Source organism: Artemia sp. Qi Xiang Cuo, chromosome 5, assembly GCF_049724085.1.
Source record: "Artemia sp. Qi Xiang Cuo chromosome 5, ASM4972408v1, whole genome shotgun sequence".
Lineage (NCBI taxonomy): Eukaryota > Metazoa > Arthropoda > Branchiopoda > Anostraca > Artemiidae > Artemia > Artemia sp. Qi Xiang Cuo.
In genome coordinates this window covers 18,762,077-18,784,253 of record NC_142798.1, presented here as the reverse complement: position 1 = coordinate 18,784,253, position 22,177 = coordinate 18,762,077, and the positions used below count along the sequence as shown (strand labels likewise).

At 36.2% G+C, this 22,177-nt stretch overlaps 1 protein-coding gene across 4 annotated transcripts in view; it reads left to right on the top strand.

The window, feature by feature from the left end:
* LOC148951908 (uncharacterized) overlaps positions 1 to 18,419 on the top strand; it is a 160,783-nt gene extending 142,364 nt beyond the window's left edge. For 3 of the 4 annotated variants that reach the window (XM_089089394.1, XM_089089393.1, XM_089089391.1), the window contains 3 exons: positions 8,551 to 8,674; positions 14,694 to 14,878; positions 17,049 to 18,419. In XM_089089394.1, the coding sequence (XP_088945520.1) occupies positions 8,551 to 8,674; positions 14,694 to 14,878; positions 17,049 to 17,172 (433 nt within the window). In that variant the 3' untranslated portion in view covers positions 17,173 to 18,419. Of the gene's footprint in view, positions 1 to 8,550; positions 8,675 to 14,693; positions 14,879 to 16,227; positions 17,029 to 17,048 lie in introns of those variants that run through there. The other variant, XM_089089392.1, reaches the window with a different exon arrangement.
* The last annotated feature ends 3,758 nt before the right edge of the window (positions 18,420 to 22,177 follow it).

Sequence of the window (22,177 nt, the reverse complement as noted above, 5' to 3'; positions counted from 1 at the left end):
GTATTGACCCAATGGTCCTAGAATATTTTAGGAGGGCTCATTGGACCGGAAATTAAAAGTTCTAGTGCCCTTTTTAAGTGACCAAAAAAATGGAGGGCAACTAGGCCCCCTCCCACGCTCACTTTTTTCCCAAGGTTACCCAATTAAAATTTTGAGACAGCCATTTTGTTCAGCATAGTCGAAAATCATATGACTCTGTCTTTTAGGATGACTAATCCCCCACAGGCCCCGGGGGAAGGGCTGCAAGTTATGAACTTTGCCCATTGCTTACATATTGTATTGGTTATTGGGACGTATACAGACATTTTCAGGAAGAATTTTTTTCTGGTAGGGGGGGCTGAAAGAGGGGGTTACTCGGGAGAATCTTTCCGTGGAGGATGTTTCTTTGGGGTAAGGGCCATTTCCATGAAGGGGGAGCCGGATTTCCAAGCATTATTTAAAATATGATCAGAAATTAAATTTTAAAAAACAAGTTTTTTCAACTGAAAGTAAGAAGCAACATTAGAACTTAAAATGAACAGAAATTATTATGTATATGAGGGGGGTCTCCCCCAAGTCAATACCTCGCTCTTTACGCTATAGTTTTTTTTAGTGCTTTCAAAAGAGCTATCTATTCTAATTAACGGCCTTTGTGATTAAGGGTCATTTTTAAAGAATTGGAACAAAATTTGAACTTTAGCTTAAAGAGCTAGGTATTGACTAGGAGGCAAACCCCCTAATATACGTATTAAAAATATATTAATATAGAAGTTCGTTATGTAAGTTAATTCGTAAGTTACATATATTTATTGCTTATAAAAACGTTAGTAACTAAAATTAAAGAACTTTCAAGAAAGCCATTTGACCAAATAAAATTAAAATTAATATTCAAATTTTTTTTTAATAATTAATGCACGGTGAGCCAAAATCAAAACCTGCATTAATTCAAAAATGTTCACAAATTAAATAAAAAAACAAGTTTTTTAAACTGAAAGTAAGGAGCGACATTAAAACTTAAAACGAACAGAAATTATTCCGTATATGGAAGGGGCTTTCCCCTCCTCAACGCCTCGCTCTTTACGCCAAAGTTTGACTCTGTCTCAAAACTTTATTTTTTAAAACAATAAAAAACTTTAGCGTAAAGAGCGAGGCGTTGAGGAGGGGAAAGCCCCTTCCATATACGGAATAATTTCTGTTCGTTTTAAGTTTTAATGTCGCTCCTTACTTTCAGTTTAAAAAACTTGTTTTTTTTATTTAATTACGGACAAAGAACAGAATTCCGCTACCTTTCTTACCCAGAGGGTGGTTTTCTGGTCTGAGTTTAATAAATTGAGAAAAATTGTTAATCTTTAAAATGTGCAAATTTGAGTTTGAACTTAAGTAATAGCGATTACATCTAATCTATATATTTTAGAAAGGGTGTCTAATTCATTAAGTTTTTCAAAGTTAAGGCTTTCAGTGTTGCTCAACAAAAGTTTGGGGAATCGAAAGCGACTTGTGAAGGTACCGTTTTTACACTTTACTTTTTTTATATCACAGAGGAGGTCAGGGGTTCTAGTGAAATTCTTGAGGGGGTCTAAACTTGGATAGTGAGAACAAGGGACAGGGGAATCGAATCCATCTTTTTCAACTACAATTGCATTTAATTGAGCAGGTACTAGCGGAGACTCTAAACAGCGGTAACTATTTGAAGTTTTAAAAACTCTGCATGGAGGTGTTACAAGAGGATCGTTCTGCCTGCTTACTCTTAAACCAGAGTCATACTGGTAGGGTAGCCAGGGGGAATAAAGTGCAAGGGAAGGGAGAAAGGTTTCCTGGCGATCTGGGAATAAGTCAAGTTGGGAGTGTTCTTTAAATGGGGGGGGGGCAAGATCATTCTGAGGGAGGGAAGTACGGTGGGGGGGTCTGAGAGGGGCAGGGTGTGGTTTGTGTCGGCAAATAACGGGTGGAGTCCAGAACCGGCCGGTAACTTCTTGGACGCACGGAGAAGAAAGGAGTCGAAAGGAAGTGGATTGTTGGGAGGAATATGATTGAGGGGGGTTTGGGGATGGTCCGAATTGGGTGAAGCGATTGTGGGAGTTGGACTTACTGGGCACGCGTAAGTACTTGGGGCGGAGGATTGTTTTGAGGGATGGATTCCTGTGGTATACTGCTCTGTATCGGGTATGCAGGGGGATAAGACTGAAAGTCGAATGGAACACGAACAAGGGGAGGGGGTCGTGAATACTATCGGCGTCGCTCTAAAAAACGTTGGGTTTTAAACCTGCGCTCCAATCCAGAAGATGCATGGGCAAAAGTACACGACTTGTCAATACAAGATAAAACAGAACACAGATCAACATGGTCAAAAATACACTTATCAGACTCACAAACTCCCGAAATAAAATGACGACAAATATGTAGAAACTTGCATTGTTTGCGAAACGCGAAACCACTATCAAAATGCTGCAGATCATTTTCCTTCGCTATTTTATATTTATTTCACTTTTATCCATCACTTTCAATTTTCAAAAATAAAAATGTCATCGTCTGGTAATGACTTCTCCATAACCTTGTTAATCCTTTTGTTTAGTTCATTATCACCTGATAATGAACTTGTCCTCCAGTCAATTTTCAATGTTCCTCTCAACCTATCCTATAAGTTTCAGCTTAATACCCTTAGCAGTTACTTAGATATTGCTGATACCATTTTGACTATCAACATGAACAGAGTATGTTTTGATTGTGTTCAATATTCCTCTCAAACGCTGTAAAGGGTCATGTCATTCATATAGGCATAATTATTTGACCTTTAGACTATTTTGAACAAGAATGTTATTTGAAAATTTTGATCAGGTGTTTTGGAGAAAGGGTAGCTAAAGATGGAATGGGAGGGGAGCAGGCGGCCCTCCAACCACTTCAAAACATCGCTCTCATCATGTCCTGAAAGTCTCAAATCTATACCCTTAGCCGTTCTTAAGATATTTCAGATTCGATTTTTGATAATCTGGATGTACATAGTGCCTTTTGATTTAGTTTAGGATACCCCTCAACATTCCCTGAAAATTTCTCTTTAATACCCTTGGTCTTTTCTGATACTTAAATAAAAAAAATCAAGTTTTTTTAACTGAAAGTAAGGAACGACGTTAAAACTTAAAACGAACAGAAATTTTTCCGTATATGAAAGGGGCTGTCCCTCCTCAACGCCTCGCGCGTTACGCTAAAGTTTTTCATTGTTTAAAAAAAATAGAGTTGTGAGTAAGGCAAACTTTAGCGTAAAGAGCGAGGCGTTGAGGAGGGGACAGACCCTTTCATATATGGAATAATTTCTGTTCGTTTTAAGTTTTTAACATCGTTCCTTACTTTCAGTTAAAAAAAAACTTTTTTTTTTTTTTAATTTTTTAACATTTTTGATTTAATGAAGTTTTTTATTTTGATTCACCGCACATGAGTAATCAAAAGACAATGAATATTAATTGTACTTTTATTTGGTCAAATGACTTTCTTGAAACCTGTTTAATTTGATTTACAAACGTTTTTATTAGTAATAAATATACGTAACTTACGAATTAACTTACGTAACGAAGCTCTATATTCTTATATTTTTAATACGTATATTAGAGGGTTCGCCCCCTAGTCAATACTTTGCTCTTTAAGCTAAAGTTCGAATTTTGTTCCAATTCTTTAAAAATGACCCCTTAATCACAAATGCCGTTAATTAGAATAAATAGCTCTTATGAAAGTACTAAATAATCTTTGGCTTAAAGAGCGAGGTATTGACTAAGGGATGAACCCAATCATAAACGTAATGTTTTCTGTCGTTTTAAGTTTTGATGTTGCTCCTTACTTTCAGTTAAAAAACTGGTTTTTTTATATATAATGTCTGATCTTTATTTAAATAATGCTGGGAAATCCGGCGTCCCTTTCATAGCAATGTTTCTTCTCCCATGAAAACTTCCTTCATGATAAGATCCTCCCACATAACCCCCGACCCACTCCCCCCCCACTACCAGAAAAAATCCCCTCTGAAAACGTCTGTATACATCCCAATAACCAATACTATACGTTAAGATTGGGTAAAGTTCATAACTTTCAGCCCTCCCCTCGGGGACTTCGGGGAATTAAGTCATCCTAAAAGACATAGTTATCACATTTTCGACCATGCTGAACAAAATGGATATCTCAAAATTTTGATCGGGTGTCTTTGGGAAAAAAATTAGCGTGCAAAGGGGCCTAGCTACTCTCCATTTTTTGGTCATCTAAAAATGGCACTAGAACTTTTGGTCTCAATTTCATTGTGTCCTCTCACAACATTCTAGGACCAGTGGGCCGTTATGGTTACCCCTGGGAAAAAAAAAATAAAAAAACAAAAAAATAAACACGCATCCGTGATCTTTCTTCTGGCAAAAAATGCAAAATTCCACATGTTTGTAGATAGGAGCTTGAAACCTCCGCAGTAGGGTTCTCTGATACGTTGAATATGATGGTGTTATTTTCATTAAGGTTCTATAGCTTTTAGGGGGGTCTTTCCCCCTTTTTTCGAAAATCAGCCAAATTTTCTCAGGCGCTTAAGTTTTGATAGGTAGAACTGAACTTGATGAAACTTATATATTTGAAATCAGCATTTAAAATCTGATTCTTTTGATGTATCTATTGGTATCAAAATTCCGTTTTCTACAGTTTCGGTTACCATTGAGCCGGGTCGCTCCTTATTTACAGTTCGTTACCACGAACTGTTTGACACCGAGAATCCAAAACTTCTCTTTCCCAATGATACGTCCTGCATGTAAACAATTTATAAATTGCATCATTTACAATTGTTGTCCCTGGGTCTTCGGGGGATACATCATCCCTGAAGGCATAGCTGTTCCACCTTTTGACTAGTTTGAACAAAACTGACTATTTTTGTTGCGAAGGGGCACATTGAAAGGGGAAGGTGGGGGGCTGGCTGTCCTCCAGCCTCTCTTCAACATCCCCTCAACATACCTTGAACGCGTCCTTTAGTCATTCCTTATGCCCTTATACCCTAGTCGTTTCTTATCAACCTTATACCCTTAGTCGTTCCTTAGATATTGCTGATATTCCTTTTGACAACCAAGAAGAACAAAGTGTGTTTTGACCGTGTTTGGCATGCCTCTCAACATTTCCTTATAGTTTCGTTGTAAAATGCTTCAAGCTTTTTCGGAAATCCTGGATGGGCAACTTGCATAACTTACAGCCCTTGCACCAAGGGCTGGGGGCGTTAACCCTAGAGGCACGGTTATTTGACCTTTGGACTACTTTGGAAAAAATAGCTACCTCAAAAATTGGATCGGATACACTTGGGGAAAAGGGGTGTCTGAGGGGAGGGGATTTTATTTGCCCTCCAATCACTTTTGATTCTTAAAAGGGAGCTAGAACTTTTGATTTCCAATCGAATAAGCGTCCTCCAAAGTTTATACGACCACCTTTTCCATAAAAACCTTATATGTTAACAATGGGCAACATGCATTACCAATAGCCCTAGTCCCAAGGGCTTTGAGGGATTTTGTCTACCTTGGGGACATATTTTTTTGCCTTTGGGCTATTTTGAACTATTGGCTATCTCAAAAGTCGGATCGCATACATTTCGGCGGGAAAGGATGAAGGGAGGGGGTAGTTGCCCTCTGATCACTTTTGACTCTTAAAAAGAGTGCTAGAACTTTCTATTTACAATAGAATATGCCCCCTCCAATCCCCCCAGGGACAGGAGGGAGGGTTGTCAACCCCAGAGGCATAGTTATATTGTCCATGGATTATTTTGAACAAAATGGCTATTTCAAAATTTTTATCAGATCCATTTGGAGAAATGAGTGCGGGGTAGGGGTCCTGGTTGACCTACAATTAGCATATGACTCTTAAAAACCATATATTCCCAAAACATATGGGTGCAATATATACGGCCATATATTCCCAAAACACATCTAATCAAAATTTTGAGATAGCTATTTTGTTTAGCGTAGTTGAAAGGCCTGGAAGTTATGTCTTTGGGGATGACACTCCCTCCCCCCAGAGCCTTCAGCGCAATGATTATAAGTTATCCTCCAAGGGCACATAAGGTTTATATGGAAAGGGCGGTCGTGTGAGCTTTAAAAAAGGCTCATTTGATTGGAAATGTATAATTCTAGTTCCCTTTAAAAGTCAAATATGGTGAAAGTAGGGTTCAATGACATTGTCTTTTCCCAAAACACATTTAATTGAAATTGTGAGATAAACATTTTGTTACAAATAGTCCAAAAATCATATAACAATGTCTATAGGATGGACAAAATCTCCCAGAGCCCATGGGCAAGGGTCGTAAGTTATGCCCAGGGCATATAAGGTTTTTATGAAACGGGTAGTTGCATAAACTTTGGTTCGGATGGAGCTCATTTGATTGGAAGTCGGAAGTTTTAGTACCCTTTTTAAGAGTTAAAAGTTAATGGAGGGATGTCAGCCCCCCCTACCTCCCCCCAAGCCTATCCATCCCCAAAACTAATCTAATCGAAATTTTAAGAGAGCTGTTTTATTCAGCATTGCTGAAAGGTCCAGTATTGGGGATGTCAGCCTCCCCAGAGTCCTAAAGACAAGAGCTATAAGTTAGGAAATTCGTTCATTGTTTACACATAGTATATGTTATTGAGAAAGGTATGCATGTTTGAACTTTACTTTCCAAGAAGACAAAGGGTATTCATGTAAGCCTTTCAGAGAATTCTGAGTGTTGAAATAATCGAAACATGTTATGTGTATACGCATTGTCAAAAGCGTACAACACAGGAATAACTGAGTATATTGATTTACAAAATTCAGGAAATGAAAAGGGAGATGATCAAAAAGGCAATATTTGCATGCTATCAATACTACTACAACTACAACCACTACTACTACCACATTTTTCCATTTACAGTATTAAGACGAAATTTGTACTAAATCAAAAGTTGTTATGTGCATGCGCATTGTCAGAATAGCGTATTTCAAGAATTGATTTGGGTGTTAAGTTGAAACTTTCAGAGAATATTTAAAGAGGAATATCATCTCACCAAAAGGCAATATGTGCACAGTACTGCTAGTACTACTGTTACTGCTACATTTACTACTACTCCTACTACTTCAATTGCACCTACTTGTAGGGCTAAGAGCATTGAGATGAAAATTTCAAGAAGTATGTGAGCATACAGGTTTTCAAAAGGACATATCAGCAATGTCATAGCAATGGCTAGTTGTATTAAGTTGAAACTTCCAGGACTTGATGAGAGGGATGTTCAACTGACTAAAAAGCAATATTTTAATACTACTGATACTAGTAGTACTACCGCTACTCAATACTATTACTAGTAATATCAATACTACAAATTTGACTATTACTAATGACATGAAGGTGAAATTTTCAAACAATTTTGAGCGGGGAAGATGAACTGAATCACAACACCCCCTCTGTATGCAAGTTGTCAAAAGAGTGTAACATCAATATCATAGGAACAGTTTGGTGCGTGAAGTTGAAACTAACAGGGCTTGTTGTAAGGGATGTTGAACTAACCAAAGGAAAATATTTGCTTACTACTGCTACTTCCTCTACTCATACTACTGCTACTGTTACTACTATTACTACTTCTATTGATACTGCTGTCACTAAAGCTTAGCCTACTACAATCAATTGTACAGCTACTACTACTACTATTGCTACTAAAACTAAGGATATTAAGGCGAAAAATTTGGGATATATAGAAACCGTATGGAACTAAATCGAAACACAATATGCCTACACAGGCCGTCAAGCGAGCGCATTAAAAATGCTTCGGGAATGATTGACGGTACTGAAAACAAGACACGTTTGAAGTGTTTTCACTTTTCTTACTTTCATAAATAAAAAATTGTCAAAACTTTAAGGAATAAATATCAATATATGTCAATTAAACTGTCAATCCACGGTCATTTGTTTTTTATTGTTTTTTTTTCAGTAAAGCGCAAATTGTGTTCTAGTCTTGAGAAAGTATGGGGATTATCAGCCCTACTCATGTTAATTTTTGCTTGTTTTGAGTTTGACTCGTCTATTTATTGTAACCTCTGTTCGTGTTTGAGTTTCAGTTGTTTATTGATATTGATTTGTGGTAGTTTTACGCTTGGAAGATTATTTGACTTTATTTTTGCTCATTCTTGGCTTAATGGAGCTCTTTAATTTTCTTAGAAAAACTTGTTTTGTGGGAAAATGTTTTTTAAATTAATATCTCTAAATAGATGGTAGCACTTAGAGACAATATCTATGAGAACAATACATTGTCTGATTTTTTACTTAATGGTTCAGAGATTGTGTTTCAAACCTTGGGATTTTGTTTGAGAGATTTAAGGTCTAACTACTCACATGACAAAATGTCATGTGTGACATGACACAGAGACATGACAAAATGTCGGAGAGACCGTCAGATTTGAGGACATTTGAAAATAGAATTTTTCAAGAAAATCATATCTTTACGCGTCGCTCCAAAGGGATGATTTAGCAAAAAAAAAATATACAAATCTAATTTAAATCGAACAAAGTTTTGAAGGTTAGTGCAATTTATATGTTACAAATTGAAAGATTATTTAATTTTTGCCTAGGTTGGACGATATTGAGCACGACTCTTACAAAACTTTTGGTTTGACAAAATTATTCGAAGAAATAAACGAGGACCCCTTTTGCAAGACGATATCTGCAGCTGCCTATAGGAATCCCCACGGGAAGGTCAGTCAACATCACTATATTAATTCTAAAGAGGCTGGTTAGTAGTCAAAATTTAATTCTCACGGTTACCAAAAAGCATCTTGTAATCCACACTGTTTAGTTTACACTTTTCATTCACGGTTGTCAAAAGTCGTGCTTTTTCATTACCTATTTTGGTACAATCAAATAATTTTTTTTTTTTTTTAATAATGTCTGTTCGCTTTAAGCCTTAATGCGACTCCTCGCGATCATTTAAGAAAACTTGTCTTATTTTATTTAGTAAAATGAAACATCCGATGTTAAAAAAAACTAAAACAAAAAGAGATGATCCAGTTGTGGATTCTCTAGATTTATTGGACAAGTCACCAGGATTTTTGTTGAAGTCACAACGACATTTGTTGCTAACTCATTTTGGTTTTAAAAAGCCTCGTGGATCTTGTGACAGCCATGTCCCTTTTCCACCTGCAGCCAAACATTTGCTTCTTCAAGGCGTCCTCAAAGACGCTGGTCCATAGTGGGGAGCCCCAGCATGTATTCAAGATGTTTTTCAAGATTTTTTTTCTTCGAAACATTGTTCAAGACATTTGTTTCTTCAAGATGTTTTCTTATGATTTTTTCTTCAAAATGTTTTTCAAGATTCTTTCTTCACGACGTTTTTCAAGACATTTTCCTTCAAGACGTTTGTCAAGACTTTTTTTTCAAGACGTTTTTCAAGACTTTTTTCTTCAAGATTTTTTTCTTTAGAACGCTTTTCTTCAAGACATTTTTTAAAATGTTTTATTTTTCAGGACGTTTTTCCAGATTTTCTTCCAGGCCTTTTTCTTCAAGACATATTTCTTCAAGGCATTTTTCTTCAAGACATTTTTCAAGACATTTTTCAAGTTTTCCTTCAAGACTTTTTCCTTTAAGACATTTTTTTCAAGACACTTTCCCAGACATATTTTTCCAAGATGTTTTTCAAGATTTTTTTTTTCCAAGACACTGGCCTATAGTGGGGAACTCTAGGCCAGCACACACAGCCATTTTATTCAACACAATTGAAAGGTCCTGAAATTATGTCTTTGAGGATGAAAATCCCCCACAGCCCTCAGGGTAAGGTTTGTAAGTTATGCCCTGGGGGGCATATAAGGCTTATACATAAAAAATGATCGTAGAAACTTCGGATGGGGCTTATTGGATTAGTAATCAGAAGTTCTAGTACCATTTTTAAAATTCAGAGGGTTCGGAGGGTGGATACCACACCCAAACCTCGGATTTTTCCGAAATGCATCTGATGGAAATTTTGAGATGGCCATTTGTTATCGTAAAAACTTCGGAAAAGGTTCATTCCATTGGACATTGAAGGGACTAATGGCCCTTTAAATAATAGTCAAAAGTGATTGGAGGGCAACTAACCTCTTCCCATGCCCACCATATCCCCAAACACATCAAATATTTGGATAGCCAATTTGTTCAGTGTAGTTAAAAGGTCGAGAAATTATGTCTTTGAGGATGAGCCCCCCCCCCACAGCCCTCAGGGGAAGGGTTGTAATTTATGCCCTGGGGACATATAAGACTTTTATAGAGAGGCTGGTCGTATAAACTTTGAAGGGGGCTCTTTGGATGGGTAACAAGGAGTTCTAGAACGCTTTTTAAGATTCAAAGTGATAGGAGGGCGGACACCCCTCCCAAACCTCGTATTTTCCGGAAATGCATCTGATAGAAATTTTGAGATGGTCATTTGTTGTCGTAAAAATGTCGAAAAGGGCTCATTCGACTTGAAATTGAAGGAGTCTTTTTTAATAGTCAAAAGTGATTGGGGCAACAATCCTCCCTCCGACGCCCATCAATTCTCAAAACAAATTTAATTCAAATTTTGAGATAGCCATTTTTTTCAGCGTAGTTAAAAGGTCTGGAAATTTGGTCTTTGAAAATGACAACCCCACCCACCCCCCACTAGAGCCCACAGCGCAATGGTTGTAAGTTATACCCCGAGGGCATATAAGGTTCTTATGGAAAGGTGGTCGTATAAAGATGGTCGTACAAAGTAATATCTGAAGAGCAACTTATATTATTAATTTAGACCATTAAGGGTAAGTTGTGGGGATTTTGAACTAGCGAGAAGGCACTACATGTATACTTTTAATACTACCACAGCAGTTACTGTAACTAATGACGCTAAGGGTATTGAGGTGATACTTTTAGGGAATGTTTAGGAGTTTCAATTATACGAAAAAACTGTACGCATGCAGGTTCTCAATAAGGCATATAAGCTGTATCATAGACAGAATCACTCTATAATATCTAGAAATACCATTGGAACTTTCAAAGAAAATAATTCGATTAAAAATTAAAAACTCTGGTGCCCTTTTCAACAGTAAAAAGAGATTGGAGGGCAAGCAGCTCTTCCTGTCAAACCCTTTCATTTTCCAAACGCATCCAGTCAAAATTTTGAAACAGCCATTTTGTTCAGCATATTTTTGTTCAGAATTTCGAAGCTTTCTTACTAAGCAAAGACCAATGGAAAAAAGGGTGACGAGTTTTAAAGTACTAAGAGACCTCATTTGGGCAAGGTATTTAAAAATCTTCGTATTGAAAGGGTTGTCGTAGAAACTTCGAAAAGGACTCATTTGATTGGAAACTGAAACAAAACTATTTATCCCCTTCTCCCCCTCCTCTAACACAAAATACCCCTGCCTTTTCTTATCATTACCTAACAAGTACATCTTAATCCCTGGAGCCGTTTCACCTGGATACACAGTGTCTTTTAATTAACCTTTGCACCCTCACTCAAGTCAAAATTTGAGGGCTGCTGTGCTTGTTGAATTAAATTGCCGAAGGACTAAATCAAACTGTGGGCCGTTGGAAAGAAAAATTACAAGTCGAGACTTAAAAGATGATTTTTTTGGAATGTAAAATACAATGTAATTCGGCTCGGTGCTGCTCCTCGGCTTTACTGCATCAGTGAAGTCGAAAAACTCCTTTTAACAACTCCTGTTAAAACTGTTAAAAATACAATGTAATTCGGCTCGGTGCTGCTCCTCGGCTTTACTGCATCAGTAAAGTCGAAAAACTCCTTTTAACAACTCCTGTTAAAACTGTTAAAAATACAATGTAATTCGGCTGGGTGCTGCTCCTCGGCTTTACTGCATCAGTAAAGTCGAAAAACTCCTTTTAACAACTCCTGTTAAAACTGTTAAAAATACAATGTAATTCGGCTGGGTGCTGCTCCTCGGCTTTACTGCATCAGTAAAGTCGAAAAACTCCTTTTAACAACTCCTGTTAAAACTGTTAAAACGGTAAAACTGTTAAAACTCCTTTTAACAGTCGAAAAACTCCTCGGAGTTTGGATACCTGTGTTTGGAGTACGCAGTTTTTGAAATAGGCCTCCACTCCAAAAATTCTATTCCCGAAGTAATATTTTTTTCGGAACCTTTTTAGGAATACTGTCTTTTATTTATATACAATGATATAGAGCAAAGCGCTCTTTTGAAGGCCTCTCTAATGATATAGTCAACAATGTAATGCAAATAACAGTGTTTAAACACTGTTTATAATAACACTCCCAACACAATGTCTCCCAATAATGCAAAAAACAGTGTTTAAGTACACTTAATCAGCCACGTCCTTATTGGACGTGATCGTCGCTTACTAGGGTGCTAACTACCACTGCAACCAGAATTATTTTTCATAAGTCTCCTATGGTACAATGGTAAGCATACTAGTGGCCAGGATAGTTGGCATTCATCAAGACTGGCCATAACAATGAAGTTTCTAGTGGAATTTAAATAAAAAAAAGTTTTAAATTCAATTAAATTTTGCTTCTGTAAATAAAATTACTTCTGGTTCGAAAGAACTCTTTGTGTAATTATTTCCTAACAAGGCACTTTCAGTTAAAGCAACATTATAAAAAGTATTATCTGCCAAAAATTTTATGTGGTGATGATTTGTTATGCGAATTCTCTATATAGGGGTGACGAATTACTTTTTAATATTGCAAAAAAGCAAATGAACGACCTTGTAAAATAGTAATCTTCATTTAATAAGAAAATTTTAAGCTAAACAACTTGAAATGAGGGTGCCGCTCTCCATCAAATAATTGACTCGCTTGACATAGGTCTCCTGCAGGGCTCTACTAAAGTTGAAACACGATGACCAAGTTAACACTACTCTTGGACTCGGCGTCAAAATTTGGCATAAAAACATGTCCTGTAATACCATTTATCAAAAAAAAATTTAGGCCTACAAATAAGTAATTAGCCTATAACAAACGAAGTTAAGATTGGGCTGCAAAGTAAAGTTCATATTCGGATTTGGCGTTAAATTGGTGTTTTTTCACAGTTGAAAAAATTTGGAAGAATAGGGAGATAAACCTTCAAACCAAGAATGGAATATTGGAAGCTACAGCGAAGATAGTGGTCAAATATGGTTCTGAAGCATAGGCGCTCCAAAAGGCGGATGGACATTTGCTAGGTGTTTTCCAGAGAAATTGCCTACGGATTGTTCTGGGTACCCAGCTGACAGATCGTATTTCAAACAGTAGGCTGCACGAAAAGTGTGGTTCTATCCCACTTTCTAGGGCTATAATGAGAGGAAGGTTGAGATGGTTTGGGCACGTTCTGCGGATTAAGGATGATAGATTACCGAAGATTGTCCTTTTTGGCCAATCGTCAAGGGCTAAGCGGAAAGCAGGTCGTCCACGGTTGGGGTGGGGGGATGTCATAAAGGAGGATTTAAGGGAAATAGAACTGTTGGGGTTTCGCCCCCTGTTTCTTTTCTTTTTCAGATAAATGACCTATTTTTGTTTCCGTAATTACATTTGCTTAGATTTGCTTATAGTATAATTGTCAATGATAAGTAAAAGTCTCGTTGCTAAGCTATAGTTGTTTTGCGATAGGTAAGCTTCCAAAGTAAATTATATTTTTGTCTTTTTGATTTGGGCCATTGAAAGATAATATTATTCAAAAGAAGCCCAATATTTGAACTTTAATTTAGTGGATTGGCCAGAGTCGATCTAAGGTCCACCCCTACAGAAAGTGCTTTTGTACAGAAGTGGTGTTTTTATTTTTAGTCTACATTGAGAACCCATTTAGGGAGCCTGTTTTTCAGAGTCAATATATGTGTGTTTAGTAAAGAAACCTTTGAAAGAATACATGTGAGTAATTTTCTACAACCGTTTAGATTATTTTTCCAGGAACCCAGGCAGGGTAGGAAAAGAGTTTGCGAAAAATACCGTCATTAACATATCGACAGGGGGTTCCGTTTACCCTCCAAAGAGATAGCTGGAGGTATTAGGGATGACTCAGGTGGGTGCACCCTTTGCCTAGAGTTTGACCGTTCAATCACGTTACCAAACCCTGGAGCAGGGTGTACCGTGATAGGGTATACCATACCCTATATATTTACATTGTAATAGTGGTGGGTGCGAGGTATTTCACTCCAATAGGAACTTCTGGGAAGATGTAAAGAGGTAGGATTTGGATAGATTGGGATGGAGGAGGAGCGTGCGCAGCTGTGTTGGCCTCAGGGATCTTGGTGCTGCGGTAAGTTCTTAGTAGTAGTACTAGTATTTCTAAATCAATGGTCATTCATAGTTAACTCTACACATTTTTTATTTTCTTTTGTAGGTGTTTACGATATTTCTATTGTGTTTAGAAAATTTTTCTTTAGCAAAACAACGATTTATGTTCAGATGTATATGTTAAGCATGAAAATTGAACATTTATTTTACTATTCTTAACCACTAAAACCTCATTATTTAAAAAAAACTGTAATATAATATCTTAAAGATGGTAAAAACAATACGAAGAATTAAAGAAAACGAAGAAAAGCCAAACTTGAAAGAAAAAATTGGTACAAAAAATTGGTATCAACGTCAATCAAGTGAGGGCTAGAGGCTAATGCCTGAATTATACTATTTATACTTGGAAATACAATAAATAAAAACTAAGCACAGAAAAAAAAATATAAATTGTGACTAATGATCTTTCTAAAGATAGACTTTTCTAACCAATGATCTATTCTTTTGTTGTGATTTCTAACCATACCAACTATATTTTAGCTCTCACCTACTATCGATTTTAATCGATACACAGCAAACTCTTTCTTTCGGAATGTTCCTGGATCTCATCAATTAAATGCTATGATTCACATTAAAGACAATTATCATAGACAGGATGTGTTCGAAACTGAAAATGAAGTCATGATTCAGCGACCACTTGCTCCTCCACCAGCTGGTGCTACCAGGTAATAGTTAATAATAAATTAGTGCACTACGTCATAAAGTCACTATAAATAATTTCTTTTAGTCCACACTGCTCTTCCATTTACGAAAAACTAAGAGAGAAAACTTTTTTGTGTTTGTTTTTTCTTTCCCTTGGTGTCTTGTTTTGTCGTTTTTTCTTTAGATGATTTAACTAGAAAAAAACCTTTTTTCAAGTTTTTTTCGTTGATAAAGGCTCCGGATGTTAAGTTGAAATATTTGGAATCATTTTTCTTAATTAATGTGCTGTTTATTTTTTATTCTTTGCCATTGCTTTGTTTAAATTAAACCCATTTTTCTCGCCTAATTTTTTGTATAAAGTTACTATATAACATTAAGAAAGTGAATTAAGAGCTGAAAATTAAGTCATGATTCAGTGACTGTCTACTTCTCCACCAGCTGGTGCTACCACGTATAGAGTGTGCTACATCATAAAGTCACCGTCAAATATTAAGAAAGTAAATTTTGGGCAGAAAATGAAGTCATGATTCAGCAACCACTTGGTCCCCCACATGCTGGTGCTGCCAAGTATAGTTAATATAAGAATAGATCAGTGTGCTATATCATAAAGTCACTAAATCTATAGTTAATATAATTATATATATACTAGCAGGTACAGTTAATATAGTAATAAATTGTCGTACTACATCATAAAGTCACCATCTGCTCTTGTTAAGGGATCTACAGCTGTATATTTTTAACTCGAAAACGACGCGATAATTTTTCTGACAATTAGCAAAGTAACATTTTTTGGCTTAAAAAGACAATCTAGACAGGTTACGACTTTGGGGAAATTCGTTTTTTTTTCAATGATGAACGAAAATGAAAAATAATTAAATATTCGGTTATAAGACATGGGGCAACAAGCTTCACAACGAATGGCGAATGAAAGCAACGGAAATTGAAAAAGTTCAATTCCGAAGCAACTGTATTGAAACACTTGATTTGTAAATAAAGAAAAGTCATCTCTAGAAATCTTTAAAAAGTAATTGGTTAAAGAACTACGTGGGTAGATCTCAAACCAGATCGACGTTTGCAACATTTGTAAAATTGCAAATCAATCAAATTATAACCAAGTGAAGGAACGCGTTATTCTAGCGCCACTTAACCAAGCAGTAAATAAAATTAATATTGAACTTGTCGATCGCCTCCTGTGAAAATGCAAATTCTATGGTAAACAAATCGTGGGATCTTGTGACGGTTGAACAGGAAGAAGGGATTGAATCAACGTCAAAATGTCTTAATTCGACTGAAATAGCTGATTTTCCACCTTTTGACTCAAAACTAGATAATTACACGATAATTATACTAATAAATAATTTTGATGTTTCAGAGTGTATGTGCAATGGAACACGCATTGCTCTTACTGAATTATGTAACAACATAATTAAAGTAAAAGTAATTCCTGAGGAAAACTGGAAGAATATTTCACACAGATCCACGGTTAGAAGACAAGCGATAGCAACAACCAAACATATTCGAACCTTCCCCATGAAGGGACCGATCAACGAGTGAAGCTCCGTCTCTTAGTTTTAAAGCAATTTCACAGCGGAAAATCAAGTCATGATTCAGAGACCACTTTATCCTTCACCAGTATATGCTACCTGCTATAGTTGCCATACCAATAAATGGGGGTACATTAAAATATAGTCACTGTGTAATATTCAAAACAAAAGGAAAAGCTTTTGTCAAAAATGGAGGAACGTAGCTACAAAATAGGGTTCAACTTAAAACAATCAAGTACCTTATAAAGCTTAGCTCTTTCTGTTTTGCAGCTTTAAACTAAAGACTGTAATCGTTTTTGTTTTCTTAAGCATCCTAGTTGTTTGTGTGATTTTCTGTTTTTTTATTTATTTGTTTTAAAAAAAAAAAAAAAAAAAAATCGTTAAACCATAACGCCAAGACAATTCAGCATACAAAACTGCGCCAGAAAATCCTTTAGATGATTGTATTTTATTTGTTTATTTATTATTTGATTCGCTTCTATTTCAAAGTTACTTTTTATTATGATTTTTTTTAATCCCTGGTCTTTTGAAACCTGAAACGAAGTCATAATAAAAAATATGATATAACCTAACTGGAGTGAAGAATATATTGAGTAATTGTTATTGGTGGAACATGTGATTTGGTCAAAGTTTACATTTTTTTCTTTAGGAAGTTTCTTAGAAGAAAAAATGTCGTCGAGGATAAACAAAATAAATCTTCTTCGGATCCACAAAAGCCAAAGAACAGCCAAAGATTTGAGATTACAAAAATTCTAACTGAAGGAGGAAACTGAAATCCGTGAAGTTCTCACCATGCACTGATAAACGCTGGTACTTCGACGCTTCGACTAAATTTTATACTTAGCTGTATAACTGTCTGCAGCCTTGCTCAATTTGAGCTTTGTGAGGTCAGACTCTGAGTGATGAAAATGCCGTAACTGTCAATATTTATCGATCTATTTGTTTCTAAAGTTATTAGTTGATCGAGGACAATGTATAAGATAATTTTTAGGGTATGTGCATCTTATGAAGAGCTTTATCGGCTCCATGGTAAATTAAGTTGAAATTATCAGAGTTACTAAAATTTGAAGTCAAAGATATCATAATTTTTGTGCTGATTTCAAATATAAACAGGACTTTGACTGGTGTTGTCTATACACGAGGAAAAGTTACCTATGAAAGCCCTTTGGATTTCACACAAATTCATTAATTTTATAGAACACTGATTACATTTTTATCAGAGCGTTGTTTAGGGGAGGTAAGGGGAGGAAGTTGGCCCCTCCCCCCCCCCAATATTTTGGAAAAAACTAATAATTTATTAAATAGATTTAAAACTGTTGGTCTATTAAGTGTTAACTTTGATCTTTACTTAGAGCAGATAATTTTTTTTATTATTACATGCTCGTTTTTAATATAAGGAAAACGTGAAAAACAGGGGTTCATTACACTTCATAATATGTTTTTACAAATATACATAATATGTTTTACATAATATGTTTTACATAATATGTTTTACATAATATGTTTTTACAAATATACAACCTTTGAAACCTATTCATCAAATAAAAAGGTTGAGCCTAGTTAATGGAAAAACTGCAACATTTTTTATAGTTTCCTGTTTTGATACATTTGCGCAGGTCAAATTTGTTTCCCCGATGTTTAAGGTGCTTTTACTTCCTTAAATCTATCAGTTCAAGATTAGATTTCTTGTTTAAAAGCATTCCACGCCTTCTATATCTGCAAATAGGATAGAAATAGAGTCATTGAAGAATAAGAAGGTAGATATACACTGAATATAATTTCCTGAATGAAAAAGAAATCATTACAAAAGAAAATAAGACTTATTTCTTATTGCAGCAATCCTCGGGCTATTTGCTAAATATGTCGAAATGGTTGTAGTTGGGTCATGGAACCTGGTAGAGGTCAATCTGCTCCAGGAATCATTTAATTATTTTAATTTTTATTTCCAGTATGTAATTGAAACTCCAATGTAACTGCAATTTCTTGGATTTGTAACAGAAATTAATTAAAAAAAAACTTTTTCCACAAAATAAGTTTTTCAAAGAAAAGTAAAGAACTCCATTAAACAAAAAAGGAGCAAAAATCAAATAAAATAATCCAACAAGCGTGAAACTACCACAAATCAGCATTGATAAATAAATGAAACCCAAAACGAACAGAAATTATAATAATAAACTGAGTCAAACTCAAAATTAGCAGAAATTAACATAAGTTGGGCGCAAAACCCCTATGCCTTCCCAAGGCCAGAACAAAATTTGCACTTTACTGAAAAAATAAAAATGTTTTTACTTTTATAACTTCAATAAATCAAATAATATTAACATTTTTATTACTAAATATCAGTATATGTATATTAAACTGACAATGCCCTTTCATTTGTATTTTTTCAGTAAAGTGCAAATTTTGTTCTAGCCTTGGGAAGGCATAGGGGTTTTGCGCCCAACTTATGTTAATTTCTGCTCGTTTTGAGTTTGACTCATTTTATTATTGTAATTTCTGTTCGTTTCGGGTTTCATTTATTTATCAATGCTGATTTGTGGTAGTTTCACGCTTGGTAGATTATTTGAATTTAGTTTTGCTCATTTTTTGTTTAATGGAGTTCTTTACTTTTCTTTGAAAAGCTTATTTTGTAGAAAAAGTTTTTTTAATTAATTTCTGTTCGTTTTATGTTGACATAGTCTTTTCAGGGGAAAAGAAAATAACACTTTAAATCTGTTCGTTTTTTAAAACTTTATAGTTTGGCCTGCTATTTGTATGCCGGAGAAAAATTTTCAACAGTTTTTAACAGCATGCACCCTTTTAAAAATCTGGACACAAATAGTACTGTTTAATTTAGTTTCATACCTCCTCTAGTCGACCTGTAATGGAAAACTTGATACCATTCGTAAAAAAATCTGTTAACTTTCTTTGATAGCTTGGATACACTTACGCTATTTGGATTTGGTTAAATTTTAAGAGCAGAAGTAGTCCCGAACGTTTGAACATAATACCCTCAGTCGTTCTTGGGATACTGCTGAGATGCCTTATTGGGAATTAGCATTAACACAGTGCATTTTAATTTCATCTTAAGTCAACATTTAGTTTTTAAACATATAAAAATTGGATTTGAGGAAGACTAAAATCTATTCTATAAATCATATACAACAACTTTCTATACAAATCTTATATGCCCCCAGGGCATAACATGCAACCCCTGCACTGAGGGCTCTGAGGGGTTTATCATCCTAAAATACCTAATTTCCAGAACTTTCAACTACGTTGAACAAAATGGATATCTCAAAATTTTGATTGGATGAATTTGGGAAAATGCTGGGCGGGAGAGGGGCGTTAGTCGGTCTCCAGTCACTTTCAATTATAGAAAAGCACTAGCCCTTTCAATTTTCAATTGAAGGAGCCATTCTGAAGTCTCGACGACAACGCTTTAAGTAAAAACTTTATATGCCCTCAGGGCATAACTTACAACCCCTGCCCTGAGGGCGGTGGGGGGAGGGGTTATCATCTTTAAAAACCTAATTTCCACAACTTTTAACTACGTTAAATAAAATGGCAATCTAAAAATTTTGATTGGATGTGTTTTGGGAAAAGATGGGCGAGAGAGGGGGGTTAATTGCCCTCAAATCAGTTTTGACTATTAAAAAGGGTACTAGCCCTTTGAATTTCAAATCAAATGAGCCCTTTTTCAAGTTTCTAAGACAAAGATTTCAATAAAAACTTTATATGCTCCCAGGGCATAACTTATAATCCTTGCCCTGGGGTTGGTTGTAGATGAGTGTCCTCCTTAAAAATATATTTTCTATCTAAAAATCAACTACCCTGAAGAAAATGGCTATCTCCAAATTTTTATTGGATGTGTTTGGGGAAATGATAGGCGTGGGGAAGGGGGCTCTTTGCCCTCCAATCACTTTCGACTATTAAAAAGGGTACTAGCGCTTTGAATTTCCAATCGAATGAGCCTTTATTGAAGTTTCTACGACAACGCCTTCTATAAAAACCTTATATGCCCCCAGGGCATAACCTAAAACCATTGCCCCGAGGGTTGTGGGGGATTGTCCTCCTCAAAAAGATATTTTCTATCTGGAAATCAACTACGCTGAACAAAATGGCTATAACAAAATTTTGATTGGATATGTTTAGGGGAATAATGGGCGTGGGGGAGGGGCTAGTTGCCCTCCATATCACTTTCGACTATTAAGATATGCACTAGCCCTTTGAATTTCCAATCGAACGAGCCTTTTTTGAAGTTTCTACGACAACGCCTTCTATAAAAACCTTATATGCCCCCAGGGCATAACTTAAAACCCTTGCCATGAGGGTTGTGGGGGAATGTCCTCCATAAAAAGATATTTTCTATCTGGAAATCAACTACGCTGAACAAAATGGCTATCTCAAAATTTTGATTGGATGTATTTGGGGGAATGATGGGCATGGGGAGGGGCTAGTTGCCCTCCAATCACTTTTGACTATTAAAAAGGGCACTAGCCCTTTGAATTTCCAATCGAATGAGCCTTTTTTGAAGTTTCTACGACAACGCCTTCTGTAAAAACCTTACAACCTTTGCCCTGAGGGCTGTGTGGGATGTCCTCCGCAAAAACATAATTTCTATCTGGAAATCAACTACACTGAACAAAATGGCTTTCTCAAAATTTTGATTGGTTGTGTTTCGGAAAATGGTAGGCGTGGAAGGGGTGTTAGTTGCCCTCCAATCACTTTTGACTATTAAAAAGGGCACACGTCACTCCGATTTTCAATTGAATCAGCCCTTTTCGAAGTTTCAACGACTAGTTCTTTGATACGAAGTGCCCTGGTCTAAAGGAAAAAAAAATAATACATTGTGCCCATATCGTTCTTATATGCCCTCAGGGTATAACTTACAACATGTCCGAAAGGTTGTGGGGGAGTGTCCTCCGCAAAAACATATTTTCTATCTAGAAATTAACTACGCTGAACAAAATGGCTATATCAAAATTTTGATTGGATGCGTTTCGGGAAGTAGTTAGCGCAAAAAAGGTTTTAGGTGCCTGCTATCTACTTTTGAATACCAGTTAGGACACAAGCCACTTCAGTTCCCGGCTGAAGGGGCCCACACCACAGCTTTTACAAGGACCCCTTTGAGGTATATTGCTCATGCCTAAAGGAAAAAAATAATAAACGATGCTTCATGCCAAAATTGTTCTTATATGCCCCAGGGCATAACTTAAAACCCTTGCCCTGAGGGTTGTGGGGGAGTGACCTCCTCAAAAACATATTTTCTATCTGGAAATTAACTACGCTGAACAAAATGGCTATCTCAAAATCTAGTTTGGATATTTTTCGGGAAATAGTGGGCGTGGAAGGGGTTTTAGTTGCCTTCCAATCACTTTCGACTATTAAAAAGGGCACAAGCCACTCCAATTTCCAGGTGAATGAGCCCTTTTCGAAGTTTTTACGACTAGTTCTTCGATACGAAGTGCCCTGGTCTAAAGGAAAAAAATTATAAATAATTTGTTATGCCAACATCTTTCTTATATGCCCCCAGGGAATAACTTAAAACCCTTCTCTGAGGGTTGTGGGGGAGTGTCCTCCTCAAAAACATATTTTCTATCTGGAAATCAACTACGCTGAACAAAATGGCTATCTCAAAATTTTGATTGGATGTGTTTGGGGGAATGATGGGCGGGGGGGGGGCTAGTTTCCCTCCAATCACTTTCGACTATTAAAAGGGCACTAGCCACTCCAATTTCCAATCGAATGAGCCCTTTTCGAAGTTTCTACGACAACTCCTTCGATACGAAGTGCCCT